Source organism: Myiozetetes cayanensis, unplaced genomic scaffold (assembly GCF_022539395.1).
Source record: "Myiozetetes cayanensis isolate MyiCay16 unplaced genomic scaffold, myiCay2020 scf5-8, whole genome shotgun sequence".
NCBI classification, from domain to species: domain Eukaryota; kingdom Metazoa; phylum Chordata; class Aves; order Passeriformes; family Tyrannidae; genus Myiozetetes; species Myiozetetes cayanensis.
In genome coordinates this window covers 63,092,790-63,108,548 of record NW_026087742.1, presented here as the reverse complement: position 1 = coordinate 63,108,548, position 15,759 = coordinate 63,092,790, and the positions used below count along the sequence as shown (strand labels likewise).

Sequence of the window (15,759 nt, the reverse complement as noted above, 5' to 3'; positions counted from 1 at the left end):
CCAGGGGCCTGTGGCTGGGGATGCTCCCAGCTTCTGAGCCACCTGAGGCCTTTCTCCCTTGTCCCCAGGCATTTTAAGGGAGTCTTTTTCATCTGGTGAAGGCATGAAGTTAAAAGCTAATCAACTGCCCAGGGAATGAGGGAGTTTGGCTGCTAAACAAAGAAGGGCTGTCTGCTGTCAGATGCAGTCCAAGATTTCTCAAAGGGGCAACAAAAGTGCTTTATTCCTGTGGGATGTGAACCTTAGTTCCCTGGTGGCTCCTGGCACCCCTAGCTGAGGCAGGAGAGGTCTCTTTGGTCCTGCTCAAACCAGCCCTTGCTGTCCCTCTGGAGCAGTTTGCTCTCGTTAAACGAGCTGTGGCGACCAGTTGCAGAATAGCGAGAAGGAGTGTTCAAGACACAGGGAGCATCCTACCTGGTGAGTCACCAACATCAGCTGTAAAAGGGGCTTTCTCTTCTGTCACACAGGGTGTGGGGAACCTATTGCTTATCAAAGATTGGTGGATTGGAAAAGAGAGTTAAATGTGTGCTTTAAAGAAAAGTAGGCAGGCCAAGAGAATGCCTGCAGACTAAAAGGCACCTGTTTTTACTAAGAGTTTCACAAAGCCTGATTGAATACTCAGAAAGATCTTAATTTAATGACTTGAAAACAAACAGTTCTGTCATCTCTAATTTATTTCTTTTGAGTTCTTGCTATAGAATATTTGAGTAAATGCAAATTAATTCTCCTTTCTGCCTGGTCTTATCTCCCATGTAACCACTTCAAAGGGAAACTGTCAGGGCTACTTTTATCTTCGTTACATGGATCTTGATAAACTGGTCATACTATGTGAATTTTATCATTAAAAAAACACAAGCCAAACAAAAAAACAAGTGAACAAACAAAAACTTAAAAAAACCCCCACATCTGCATTTTACAATATTCAAAAAATATTGCAGTACTCAAAATGAAGTGTATCACAACCGACTAGGTGTTTTCCAGAGGCTAGTAAAATCAACCATTATGACATCAATGAATTGCAAAAGTGGGGAAAATAAATAGCCTTCAGCATTAGTACAATCACTAACAGCAGAGATTTACCAAGTTGGATGTGGTCTGGGCTTAGCTTCCTCCTTCTGTATCCATTTTCCCTTTACAGTAGTTCCTTCTTGCATTTCTTTTACTGCACTTTCTTGCTGCATGAAAACATTGAAAACATGCCATCTTCTGTTCTTTTCAGCTATTGCACTGTCCAAAGGAAACTTCTAACTCTGGAAACTTGTGTAAAATGAGTGCTCATCCATGCACAAGTACATGCACACGCATCTAAACCTACATATGCATACATCTCTTAAATGCCTCTGAACTACCAAAATCTCTTTATTTACAGACTTTTATTTAGTTACACTATTTGCACTCCAGCTGTTGCAGTAAACACACTCACTAAAGGGTTTTCAAGGAAACCAGAAGTTAGGCCAATTCTGACCACTGTCACTGGAAAGTAAAGTGGGAGAAGGAAGGTGATACTTCATCCACTCTCTCCTTAATGATGGTGCTGGACAAAGATCTCTATCTGCTTTTTTTAAATTCTTATCCTCAGCTGCTTCACTTCCAGGTGCACACCCACATGAATACACTTTGCTTCAGAGCTGCTCTTGAAAAATCTCTCTCCTCTCTCCTTTCACTGATGCAGAGATGATGAAAAACCTCTGCTAGGGCACCCTAGGCATCCCCACTTGCACAAAACCACAAAAAAACAGTGGTAGGGGAGATCAAAACACAACTACAGCCCCACAGTTCTACTTCTTGACTTTTAACCTGAGTTTTCATCTGGACTATTCCCCCCCCCCCAAAAAAAACACCCACAAGGGGATTTCTTATGCAACTACCCTTCCAAAGTTTATCCCAGTATCTTAGTCTTCTCTTATTCCAAATAAAACACAGCACTATGGGTGTGAGCAGATTCCTCTGCATAGATTTTCCTAGCCATATTTCCTCTTTAGCCATTTAAGGAGTCTCCATAAGTAAAGATAAACTTGGACTTTGGTAAGGCCAGCTGGCTCTCCAAACTGCAAGGTATGAGAAATGTTTTATTTTCTTTCCTCTAGCCACTAGCAAGGAGCACACTTCTTTCTAATCAGCTAGGGCTGTGTTCTGAGGTCCTAGCTTCTTTTCACTGGGGACTCCTGCAGTGGAAAAACAGGATATAGTTCTGTGTTAGGTGATAAAAAAAAAGGTGAAGAGTAGCCCCAGTGAGTGAGGGCAGGGGGATGTACCTAGCCACATAAATGGTGTTTGTGGGTCACCTTGGCAGACAGATATAGAGGCAGTCAGAGTACATCTCTCAGGGCTGCAGAAAAGGGAGGAATGTCTCTTGCTTTATCTCAGTTTGCATGAGGAGTGTTTTCCTAAGCACATAGCTGCATTCTTCTGTACCTACCTTATGCCCATTATCTTGCTTTTATATGGGCTTGGACTGCTCTGTTGTAGTGGATCCTGCCTGTCTGACTCCTTAGAGAGTGCACTTTCAGATATCTGAGTTGCAGATAGGGTTACTTATTCTTTAAGAGCATGGTAAATATAATTAAGCCAGCCTTTATTTTTACTATAACCCCCACATCAGAAGGGCTATTTGCAGGCTGTAAAGAGAAATAAGTAGTAAGAGTAAAATAAATATCCTCAGAAGGACTTTTTTTTCTCTCTTTTCTTAACCTCAAAGATACAAGTTATGACAGAAGCTAAAGACCCTCTCTGCCTATTCCTGTGGGCCAGAAAGGTGTTAGCATTCCTGAACAGCTGATCTTATATCACAATGCCTTAAGGCACTTTAATTCCTATTAGAAGTAGACTTAGTCCTTTGCCTACTGTGAAATACAGGGAGCTTAAAGATGATTTAAAATAATCTTTCCCCCTCCCTTCTAGTTATAAGTGGAATTTAGCTGGAACAGAGAATAAGGGCCCCACATTTTCAAGGCATCTGGTTTCCCAGATAAGCTCTTGACTTGCTGTGAGTGGGAAGAGCGTGTTGCAGTAAATCAGAAAGTCCATAAGGTGTGGACTGAGGTCAAACTTCTGACTGCAATAATCACTCCAGAAAGGACTCAAATGAGATAAGCCTTGTTCTTGGCAGTAAACTGTAGTGGTCAACAAAAACCATTTCATCTTGCCTTCCAGGGTCTAATGCCATGAGGCTGATGCAACTGAGCAGGGCAAGGTATTCATGACTGGCTCTGAACTGTGCTTCCAACTGAGAGTGCGCTGACTTTGTAAAAACCTACCCTTAAAGTATGGCATGAACAGCACTGCTTTTGCTGGTGCAATTTCTTGCTAAATTATAGATGAGGAAATAGGTTAAAAAGCTGGATAGAAACCTGGACTTGTATCTAGACAAGATGATTTTGGAGACAGTTGAGTAAAGGCTATGATGCCAAGAGGTGTGCAGCTCTCAGTATCCCAAAGTGAATCCCATCAAAGGTGCCTCAAAAGATAACATACTTGATTCTGGACTGCCAATGGGTCATTCCTTGGGACTAGCTTGGCCAGTAGTATTCTATTTTTCTCTTTTCTTTTCCATACAAGTGTTTAAGCAGACAGGGATGGGGTCCCTCCACTCAGATAACCCGAATTGCTTTTTAAAACCCACTAGCTGTATTGAAGGACTTTGATCCACAGCTCATGTATGAGCAGCCTGCACTGTGGAGAACCACCTGAGGGCGTGGGAATCCAGAGCTGACTCCCCTTTACTACTACTAGTACCTGTCTGGAAGGCAGAAGGGGTTCTCAGAAAGTAGAGCTGGCAATTTCACAGTTCTCCCTGGAAGCTTGCTCCCACAGTGGAGAGCACAGTTGCCCACTGGATGGCACCAGGGCTCCATATATATGTGCACACTCCCCTTCAGCCTCCCTGACTCTGTCCTGTCTATCACTGGGCTAAGTGATGCTTTTCAAACAGACACAGCAAGACTCTGCAAGCAAAATGATAGGGAGAAATTACAGATGTGAAAGCAATGCCTGAAGATGCAGAATCCTGTCACGGCTAATATTTTCAAAGGGGCAAGTGATTTTTATGGTGTGTTACTGAGATGGAATATTCTACATAGCACTTTATATTCCTATCCATACTATTTCAGAATAATCACACAGAGAATAATCATAGATGTGGAATGCATTTTTTCTAACCATACGATAGAGTGAAAAACTTTTTTCTTTTTTAAATATGTTGTTCCTAATCTTCCTTTTTGCTGCTTCAAGTTACAGTAACAGCAGTATATAGATGCTGCAGGTTGTGCAGATTCTGGCTGCAAGATTCTATGTCTTAAAGTATATTAGCATCCACATATGATGCAGGTCAGAGGCATTGATGCTGCCACAGTGAGACAGCGCTTTTTTGCGCCTCAGTGGAGAATACATGCAGAAAACTTATGGTGGGTATTTATAGAATAATGTATAAGTAAATGCTGTTAGTACTCTTCTCCAGAACCACTGAAGCTGGGCTCGCTGCTAAATGTACATCTGCAGGGTACTTACTGAAGCCAAGAAGCTTTACAAAGTCACCAAAAACGGGAGGTGTTGAAAAATGTATTGATCCATTACTTTCTGTTGTAATTCGTAATGATCTCTCTGATGACTGTTCATTTATTTACTTGTTGTTGCTCAGACAGAAGTGTAAAAGCCCATGAAATAGGAGCCAGCCCCAGATCTGAAGAAACTGCTGCTGGTGGCAGCAAGGAATGAGAAAAGCCTGCCAGGCAGAACATAGCAGCCCAGGACTGAGATGCTTGGTAAGGGCCAGCCTTGACAGCCCCATGCTGTGTGTAACCTGGATAAGGAGCCTCCTTCACCCTTTAGATGGCAGAGGTCGGTGGGCTCCAGGTGCAGGACTAGATGGTGTCCAAGCCCAGGAACAGCATTAACAAGCAGGCAGTTAGATCACAGATCTGGGCTTCTGTCTGCGGCTTAGAGAGTCATGGGCACTGACTTTCAAACCTGCTCTTTATTTCTTCTACCCCAGTCATCCAGAGAGTGACACCACAGGCCCACCCAGTGCAGATAGAAGAAGGAAAACTAAGACTGATGCCCAGATGTGGATGGCACCAGCTACAAAACCTCTCTGACAACTGACCCTAAAGAGGGGAGAGCAGAGGTACAGCCCCAGCTTTGGTATTTGCAGCAGGCTGGGCTGCTGTCAGAGGTAACAGCAGGATCCTGCTGGGGCCACAGGCTGAACCAGAACAGTTCGGAGGTGTTTTTTGGACAACACCCTGATGTGAATCAAAGTCATCTTCATCATTCCAAAGTCAGGTCAAAATTGAGCATGAATGGTCTGGAAATGTGTCACACATCATAAGAATGAATATGTCATAGTTTAACCACATCCAACAACTAAGCACCAGACAGCTGCTCACCCATTCCCCCTGCGTCAGGATAAGGGACAAAGTTGGAAGACTAAAAATGAGACAGTGGGAAGAAAAATTCCAAACATTCCACCCTTCCTTCCTCTTTTCCCCAGCTTTATATGCTAGGCATGATGCCATATGGGATGAAGTGCAATATCCCTTTGGTCAGTTGGGGTCAGCTGTCCTGGCTATGTCCCTTCTTACTTTTTGTGCACCCAAAGCTCACTCACTAGTGAGTGTGGCGTGAGAACCAGAAAAGGCCTTGGCTCTGTGACAGCACTGCTCAGCAGTAAGTAAAACATCCATGTTATCAGCAGTGTTTTCAGCTCAAATCCAAAACTCAACCCCATACCAGCTGCTCTGAAGAAATTAGCTCTATCCCAGCCAAAACCAGCACATCATCACAGGACATGTAGTCACTTATTAGGAAGGGCAGATCCATGTTCCTTCCAAGATGTGTTGACTAAATAAATGAAAATATCCTTTGTGTTCACGTTTTGTTATAGTTTCACCTTTTTTTTTTCCCTGTAGGTACAATATAATGTGAACTGTATATTCTGGGAAGGGTGTGTCTGACCAAAGTACCATCAGCAGGCTTTGGGGGCATCCAGCTGGTCCCTTTCTGAAAGCACCAATAGTCCCCTCTGCATCTGAGCCACTGAGAGGGCAGCTGAGCTGACTTCCTTTGTGCCATTTTGCTGGAGATTGCTTTCTGTAAAACTGGGTTAGCAAGAGGGAAGATTCCTGCTACATCCTCCATTTCCTCCTGTATCTGTGCCTGACAGTGGAGAAGAACATTATTCATCCAAATAGCTGCCTAAAAAGCCAAGGGTCACAAAGAGTCAGAGGTCTATTGAAGAAGGAAGACAGAAGATCTATTACCTGAATAACTGTCCAACGGAGCTGCTACAAAAGTCATCCAGACTTTACGCCTCTGTACCAGGACAGCAGATGCCCTGCCTGCCACACAGGGGGGTTGCTGCAGCTCCTGACACTGAAATATGCTGTCAGTGAGCAGCTTCTCTTTCCCAATAAAACCAAAACTCTCCTAACACTCATATCCTGTCTCCTTTCCCCTTTCTCTTTGTATTTCATCCTACAACATTAAAGCCAAGGGATTAAAAATAGTAGGACATGTTGGATCTGCAAGTGGAGCTGATCTCAACTTGCTTGGGTGTGATGGATGTGGAAGTTGAGCCTTCTCCAAGCTTTGGAGAGGAGATGCTTTCTGATGTCTCATGCTCCTCTGAGTTACTACATGAAATTAATGGTTTGGATTTAATTTGCAGATCAGAACAAGGCAGGATGCCAGTGGCAGATAGGCACGTGGCTAGCTGTAGTTGTATGTGGTATGGGATTTTTTTTCTCCTTTGGTGTGCTTATGAAACATTTTCTAGTATGATTGTGCAATTGTTTGAAACCTTAGAGTGTCTCCCTTTAGCAAGTCAGGATATGCAAGGAACAAGGGTCAGTAAGAGTTATAAATTACATCTCTAAATTTTTCCTGAACGAATACTGGTTTTCCTTGATTTCATTATATGCTTCCACAGCCACAGAACCAAATGTGTAACCTTTTTTCTTACTCTTCTCAGCTACTTAAGATTTTAGCTTTTGACACTGATATGTTCAAGATGCCTTTTGCTTTTTTTAACATATTCTCACCTTTTGCTCCCATGAAAAGGAAAAGAATTCCGTAAAAAGATAATTATGTTCATTACAGTCTAGAAGAATGGAGAAGTTGGGAAAGACCAAATTATTTGAAATACATTATTTTTGTAGATAATTTTTATTTGTTACAGTTGGTAACAAGGAAAAGTTAGGATTTCTTTATGTTTTATTGTGAAATTGAAATTAAAAAAAAAAGAAAGCCACAAAGGTTGGATTTGAGAAAAACGATGGACAGTGTCATGATATTTGATTACAATGGCGATAATCCAAATACCCTGTATTATTTAGGCCAAGTTGTTTTATTCCTCATTTCCAGGAGCTCTGTGCTTTTCCTGGGGGTTAGACAGTCACTTGCATGCTCAGACATCTCTTCCTCATCTGGCCATGACCAGTTCAATAGCTTTTTCTCTCAGCAAGGCTCTAGCTGGTATATTTACTAAATTTGACTTACAGTTCTTAAAGGTGCCAAAAGCACTGAGATTCTGAAAAAAGGTAGTTTACTAAAAAAACCAGGATGCATTATTGCAGTAGGGTGAAATATTATGTCAGTAGTATAATGCAATTATTACTTGACCTAAAAGAATCCCATAGTCTTACATAGTTCAGTTTTGCAATATATTAAATTTCTAGAAGCAGTGCTGGTTTTGTACATCTTTTAACATTTTTTTATTATTATTATTTTGACGCTATGTTAAGAAAATCACAGAATTTTGCCTACCCATTGGGAGAATGAGGGAGAAATGAGGGAGAAACCTATGAGAAAAAACTGAGGCTGGTTGTTCATGCCCCTGAAATCCAACCTCCTAAGATAGAGCAGAAAACCCCATAGATATACTAGTTTTCCTCTTTTAAATGGATGACTTTTTTTCAGGAGATACACTTAGGAGCACTAAATGCAGAACATTTAAAGAAATTTGGTTTAATGGAAAAAGCAACTGCAGCCTAGTTATCTTCTTAATTCATGACCTTGATGAAAGAAAGTATACTTTTAATCTACAATTTCAATTTACATTGACACTAAAGAGAAGCTATCCTGCTGTTAAGAGGAACATTTCAAATTAGACCCACACTTCATGGTCTGCTGTTGAAAAAGGATTTCAAAATCTAATTTTCTGAAATGTCAGAAGTAAAATATTGCCTTTTGTGTTTGTCACAGCTCCCTGTAACTCGGCAAAGAGGTTGTCACCGCAGTGCTTATTTGTAAAATGTGCTTTGTGAAGCTGTCCTTTGTACCCTTCTGCCAGGCAGAGGTGAGAGAGTGCAGGCTGAAACTGAAAGAAGAGTTTCATTTTGTTGGTATTTAGGCTGATTAAGGGGAAAAAGGCTTTGGGAAGCTCTTCAAGGGAAAGAACAAAAACTACTGCTGGTGCTCAAAACACTGTGAAATCCTGCAAAGTTCAAATTAAGCTACTGAAAAGGGAGATAGCATATACTCAATATAAAGCAAATCTGCCTCCCCAGTTTCGGGGTTTACCAGTTCCTTCTTACACATCCTGGGCTCTGCTTTCCACAATCTGTACTGGACTGTGGGTCAGCTGAAGGATCAATAGGTGAAAAGTGGCTGATGAGTATATAGGAAAGGACTTTGCCTGTAGGAAAAACACAGGCATATGAGTTATTTTAGGGGAAGTTTTCTGTGTTCTCACTTTCATACATGTGTTAGAGACCTTCAATCAAGATTGTTTTGGTTTATTTAGTTTCATTTTGTTTCATTATGTTATATTTTAATGTGCCTTTGGACTGGAATATTTTACATTCTGCTAAAAATTACAATATGAAGAATCCGTGTTACTAGAAAACCAGTGCAATGATCATTTTATACAAGCCCAGAGACAGACCAATTAAGCATAAGGAATTTTAAGATTCATTATATAAATGGTTATGTTTAAGCTTGCTCCTCTGTGATTGTGAGAGACAGTGAGAAATATCCCTATTTCGTTGAAATTGCTGGTTTATATTTTGGTGAAAAAAAAAATCCTTATTAAGAGTCAGAAAAATTCCTTAAATTCAAATATGAAATATTTATGCAACATATTGCTATGGATAGCTGTTATGTACTCAGATATATTTATTCACTTCAGGAAGCAAAAGTGCAAACCCAATTCAAAACAAGTGAAAGCAAAAAACGTAGCTTTTACAGGGTACTCTTTAGAGTGCGATCTGTGAAAATGTCTAATGGGTTCATACAAGGCTATTTGTATAGTTGTGCAAACAGACCTCAGACCCTGACAAACAAGCCATCCCAGACAATGGAAAGCCCGCCTCTTACCCTCTGATAAGTATCGGCACAGAAAAAGATTTTGGTGTGATCTCACAGTGCAAAAGTACTTTTCCTGTGAGTACGGGAGTAGAAAATCCACATTGGTTATGTTGCATTCTTCTGCAAATTGTTGACTGTTCATCTGGGAGAACTCCCTGTGTGTTTCTCAAGGAAAGGGCAGACCTTGCAGATACTACTTTTTTTCTTATTCTATATTTTGTCTGGAGAAAAGCAAAGGACCCACCCACAGTTGTCTCTTGTCCTGTTTTAGTGACTCAGTGATTGCATCAGCTCCTGCCTTGGATGACAGCAGTGGAAGATGTAGAAGCAGAACTGTCTTTGAAAATGGCAGGAGCCTTATGCTCACAGCCACTGCTGCTCTTAACTCCCTCATTATCTCTGCAAGAGTGAGAAGTCCTTATTTTACCAGCTGCAAGTTTAACAAGCCTGTTCTGCTCCCTGTGGAAAGCATGAGCCCTGTTCCCAAGAGGACTTCTTCTTACCTGTGTCTTTGCCCTGAACACAAACCAGTTTTGTGGTGGAAATCTCTGCTCTTTCTTCTCACCTTGATTGGTTTGGGAGGCCAAAAGCCCTGAGGAGAATGATGGGATTTTTGCACGGAAATAAATCAGCAGAGGGATTTAGAGGGTGGAAAGGGAGGGCAGGGTGAGAATAACTCTATTCTTAATGGTTCTCAAGTCTAAATTCCTGTAAACATCTCCTGAAGAGCGTGGATTTGAACCCTGAGGATCCACAGGTACATCTCCTCAACTTCTCCCTCCCTCCTGACACCTGAAGTGAGAGCGGAAGGCAGGACAGGAAGGGTGAAGGAAACTGGCTGTCTCTTGGTAAAAAAAAACCTATACCTAGAGCAGGCAAAACTTAGCTTTTTCTGATGTGAGTCTGAAGTCAGAAACATTCTTGCTGCTACTGCTGCTGGCCCTTTCTCTGATCAGCAACGGACAGAGAGTACTTGCCAACTTTTTTGGTCTCAGAGGGAGCTACCACACTTGTGGCACACGCACTATAAAATAGTGAACTGCTTTGCTGACAACTTTTTCTCTTTCCCTACCTCCTTGTCTTGAAAGAAAGGTAAGAGATGTCACTTAGGAAGATGGTGGGATGAGGTGAAGGTCCCTTTATCCTCACAGTACAACATGACTATGGGCAGTGAGCCCTTGCTGTGAGCCTGAATTCACCTTATAAATACTGGACTGCTGTTTTGAGGCATCCATTGATAATAATTAAAGACAGAGATTTAAATGAGGTGTATTAAAGGGCAGCTTATCATCAGAACCTGGTGGATAGCCACGGGATCATTTCTGAGACTTGACCTGCCGCTAAATCAGATGGGCATTTTTCCATTCTCATGAGTCAATAAAATTGTATTTGGGAGACAACAATCCAGTAAAGGTTCATAAAAACGAGACCTGATGAAAGTTTCAGTTTGTTCTTTCATTTGCCTTTGATCAAAACTGGTTCTTGAACAAACAATTGTTCCTCAGACAGTTTTTTCCCCTGTTTATCAATATCCTACATTGTAAGACATTGTGTCTCTCCTGCAATCTGAAATGCCATCAGCTGATGAGTCATCTTATATATTTATGCTAAGATGAGACTAATTACCCTATGGAAATCCCTCTGTCTTGAGCATACAGGAAAATGGGCTGAGTAGCTCAGATTGAGATGGTATTGTTCAGGTAGATTTCCATCTCAATTCCTTGGGTGCTGTGTAAACCAGAAGGAGCTTTCTCTCACCTTGCTGGACCACAGAAAGAGAAATACCTGGGGTTAAGTAATGGCATAGAGAAGAGACTTGTCACTTGCGTTTTGTCCCCACTTAGAAATGCTTTACAGCCATTCTTTTGGGATGCCTTTTGATTTCGGGATGCCTTTGCAGTATTTGTGAAACTTGTCTTTGTACATGACTTTTAGTTGCTATCATGTGAAAATGTTGAAGCTGGGAAGAGAATGGATGAATAATCAAATGTAAAATTGTGGCTTAGTCGGGAATGTCTGTCCCTGGGGTATTAATGTGCACATCACCAGCATGTCCATCATGATTGGTTGCACTGTTTTGTAAGTTATTAATAAATAACCAGCATAGGCAATATTCTTTGCTGTAATGTGCCATCGGCCCATTTCTTACAGCCTGGACCCAGACTGACAGTGGCTCTTTGATATCTCTGTTTTGCAGATATTGTGGAGTTTGCCGATGGAAAGGCTGGTATTGTTGATGAGCTTTTGTTTACTGCTGTCCGACACACAGCAAGCACCATCGTAAGTACATTTTGTTGCCAATTCTTCAATCCTATCCCTTGGAAGAGAAAGTAGGAAATATTTTCTCTCTCAATAGAGAATCAACAAAGCCAGTTTCTTGGACCACTGAAAAATTGTGTAATCTTAAATCGGAAAGAGGTAAAAAAAGCTTAAATCAGCCCTTTAAGGCACTTTTAATCAAGAGATCTCCACTCAGTAATGAATAATTAAAAATATTCCACTAAAGCATGTTGTTCATTCTGTTACTGCTGTTTGCTCACCTTCTGTTTATGACATGTCCTGGATAGAAAAATCTTTGGAAACAATATCTCTATAATTTATCTATACATTGCAGAAAACAAAGATTTCACTTTTGGGAGAGCTTCAGTATTTTCTATACTTGTCCTTTATTTTAGTGGAGACTTACACATGTAGATACTGTTTCTTCTAGTTGGACAAATTCCTGAGTTTGGGAAATAGGTGCTACTCTTTGAGAAAATCTGTGGAGTATGTTATAGGTCCTTCAAATTAATCGTTATCTGTAGGGCAGAGGTACAGGAGAAGAGACTCTTCCTTTGTTCCCACGAAGATCAAATGTTTGCAGGAACTTACCACACCCAGAGGAGAGCTTTGATGAGATATTTGGGATGCCACTTCAAACCTTCTTCCCCTTCCATGTCAGGTGACCTTTGAGGTTATCTCTAGCCCCAAATACTTTTTTCTTTTCTGATGATTTTTCATCCAGGTGCAGACTCCTGCCTGCAACCTGGTGTTGAACTTCAGTGTCCACATCAGCATGAAAACTACAGCCCCACAAAACGTTGATATTGGGGTACCTGTGGGGCATCTTGAGACAGACTTCATCATCAGTAAAGCATAATCTTTGTCATCTGTGAAAAAAGTCTTAGTGGAAAGGGGGACTGAGATAGATTTTTTTTCCTGAGGTAGTAGGGTGTGGGAAACACAAGGGGCTGAGTTTATCAAGTATATGAAATTGAACATTATATCAGAAAAATAACATGATGCTTCAAGACTGGATCTGACCTGTGCCTGCTAGCTGAGATTATGGGCAGTGTAGGCTAGCGATCATACCTCACTGAGATATTACATACGTAAACTTTTAAACAACCAAAACAACTAACTATACCTCAGGAAAAAAAAATACCTTGAGTTTTATAGACTATGTCAAAGAGCAAGAATTGCTCTCTATTTTCCGTATGTGAAGTCAGGTCTTGTGTCACCTTTTGCTAGAAGCAACAGACTCTGAGTGAATGAAACTAAATATCAGTTTTATTCCCTGATTGCTCTACCCCACAGTTCATTTTATACATTTCAGAAAGAAGAAACATTTTTCTAAAAAAGTAAAAAAGAGAAAGTTCAGCCAACCCATTCTGATAATAGCAAAATCATTTACCTTTCATTTTAGAAGTCTTTTGCAGAATAATAATTTTCCAAAAGCAGCTTCCTTGAGCTCAGAACTGTTCCTTGTATATGTAACATTATATATGAAGAGTCATGACATGGAATTTCATATAGTTCTCTGATTTTTGTGGGTAAAATGTACTGGAAAAAAATGAAAGCAAGAATAATGATCTACATTTTAAAGGTCATGAAACTAATTGCTAAGAAGCACCAGAGTAGAGTTAAGAATAAAGGAAAATAATAAAGAGAAAAAAAAATCCCAATCAGTTTAGCCTCCAACTCAGCCCTTCCCAGGGCTGTGGTCTTACCTTCTGTGGTCTCTCATTCCCAGCATTTCACAAACAGTGATATTGCAATGAAGATCAGTTACTTGTAACCCCATACCTATGGTTAGATAGGAAATTTATTTCTCCTGACATATTAAAGTGTAAGCTGTCATAAGTGCTAATAAATGAAGATACGTAACTTTGTAGCATTAAATATGTATTTATGAATGTGTATTCATTGTCTTTCAATGCATGACCTCATTTTGTTGAAGAAATTTGAGTTTATAAAACTTTCTCTGAGTTAAACCAGGCTATAAATTACATTGGTGGTCCCTGGGACATATTGCAGGTTTTTTTCTCTCCTATGTATAGGGATTAATGTCTTGTAGGACTTAAATGTGATGGTTCAGAATTTGGGGATCAGGCAGGGAGAAACTGTCTACTTTTAACCTCTATTCTGACTAACAAGGGTAATAGATTTGGTGATCTCCACAAGTCCCAAATTCAGCTATTCTGTGAGAGTGTTTTTTTCCTTAAAATTTTGCACTAATTGGACAATCATTGAGCATACTGGACAATCTGTTTCTCTGTTGTTTTAGATTTCTTATTACTGCCCCAAATGTGGTACATTTGGGTACACATGAGACAATAACAGTTCAAGTCCATGGAGCACAGAGCCCTGTGCAAGTTACTGCGTACTTCAAAGATGAGCTTAAAAATCAGCTGCTATCAGACAGGATCATCTTTAACCTTAACCAAAATAATGACTACCAAGAGATGAAAAAAATAATGGTGAGTCTGGCATCATAGTGATGTACATCTTTTAATTTAGTGATAACAAGCACATAATCTGTACTAAGAATAGGTTGGAATAGAGACAACACTGATTCCTAGAGACACATGACAGAACACCATTACCAGTGACAGCATCACCCTGTTCACCCAACCAGCTAATAAAAGAACACCTAATGTAATTTCAGTGGTGACTGTGAGTGCACTTTTGTGCCCAAATAACAAGCTCAAGAGCTTGTCACATGGTGATAAGTTCAATTTAATTGTTTTATCACTGTTGTTCTGCATCACTTAAACTACGACTGCATTCATATTTTTGTCTTACTACTGACCATGTTACAAAACAGGAGAAACCTTTGAAAATGTGTTGTGTCTCAGACCAAAGCCTGTGTTGCAAACTCTGAAGTGGATTACTTCTTTACATCCTGAGTTGCATCATTTGCTTCTGGCATGATTCTTTGAAGTCTGGCAGGATTTATTTCAGTAGCACTGGTTTGGGCTAGTTAGTTGTAAAACAGCCCACAGCAATATTCAGTTTAGCTCCAGTTGGTTTCCCCCAAAGCTGAGAGCTGAGCTTTCAAATCAAGTTCCTGTTGAGGGTCATGTTTAGAAGCATCATACAAAACTGCATGAAGTAAAGCACCATTCTCACAGACAAGGTTTTAGTATAATAGGGATTACAGGATAGGTGGTGACTGGAATTCAACAAGCATGTAGATTGAAGAAAAGTCACCAAGCTTGAGCTATTGCCATTGAACAGAAGAATGCATTTCTATGGTGGAAAATAAAGCATTAGATAGTATCTATACTTTAAAAGAAATATTCACCTAGGAAGAAATATATAATCCCCAGTGAGGAAGATGTAATTGAGAATCTTCTGTTGAATGGTGCTAATAGAATTATGTAAGCACTTCAGCTGTTTTGGACCCTCATCTATGTGGCCCCAGAGTTCAAAGGTTCATCTCTGATTCTGTGGCTTTTTCCCTTTTGTCCTCTTCAGATCAGGCCAGGGACTCTGCAACACAACCTGTTCAAGAAGAGTGATCGGCCATATGTTCTGCTGGTCGCTGAAAGCAGGGAGCTTCCTAAGACCATCCAGAGCACTCGCATCCTCCTGTCCTCCAAGAAAGGATACATTTTTATTCAAACAGACAAGCCTATATACACACAAAGTTCCAAAGGTTAAGATACAAATTCTGCATTTTGAATGTTGAATATAGATATTACACGAGGGCATGATTAGAAAAAGTAACAATGACTTGATCCTTCCTGCAGCCAGGACTTCTGCAGGGTCTGCACTGCACATCGTAGCAACCCTTGTGGAAATACCATTGGAGCCAAAGAGTCATTCTAACGGGAGCCACACAAAATCTGCTCGTTTTTTTCAAAAAGCTTAATGACAACATTCCTTTGGCAAATAAATTTGTGAGAAACCTGCAAAAAACCCCAAACTCATATTGGTCCTGCTTGTAACACCAGCAATAAGTATTCTTTGCTCTTTAAGACCACGACTGCTTTGTTACGTACCAATTTCAGTAAGTAGTAAGAGACGGAAGTAAACAGAGTTCTTGAGTTTGGTTTCTGGCCTCAATTGCAGAAGGAATATATATGTAAGTGAAGCTCCCTGAGTAATTTTCAGAATTTGCTTCAAGAGGTTATCTGGTCAGGTAACGTGCAAAACCCGTGTAAGAATTCAATTCTTTTTTGAAATTTCTCA

At 40.4% G+C, this 15,759-nt stretch overlaps 1 protein-coding gene across 3 annotated transcripts in view; it reads left to right on the top strand.

The window, feature by feature from the left end:
• The first annotated feature begins 311 nt into the window (after window positions 1–311).
• Window positions 312–15,759, top strand: part of LOC126648535 (complement C4-like) — a 57,963-nt gene continuing 42,515 nt past the window's right edge. For 2 of the 3 annotated variants that reach the window (XM_050331614.1, XM_050331612.1), the window contains exons 1-3: window positions 11,428–11,583; window positions 13,850–14,042; window positions 15,043–15,223. In XM_050331614.1, the coding sequence (XP_050187571.1) occupies window positions 11,519–11,583; window positions 13,850–14,042; window positions 15,043–15,223 (439 nt within the window). In that variant the 5' untranslated portion in view covers window positions 11,428–11,518. Of the gene's footprint in view, window positions 418–11,427; window positions 11,584–13,849; window positions 14,043–15,042; window positions 15,224–15,759 lie in introns of those variants that run through there. The other variant, XM_050331613.1, reaches the window with a different exon arrangement.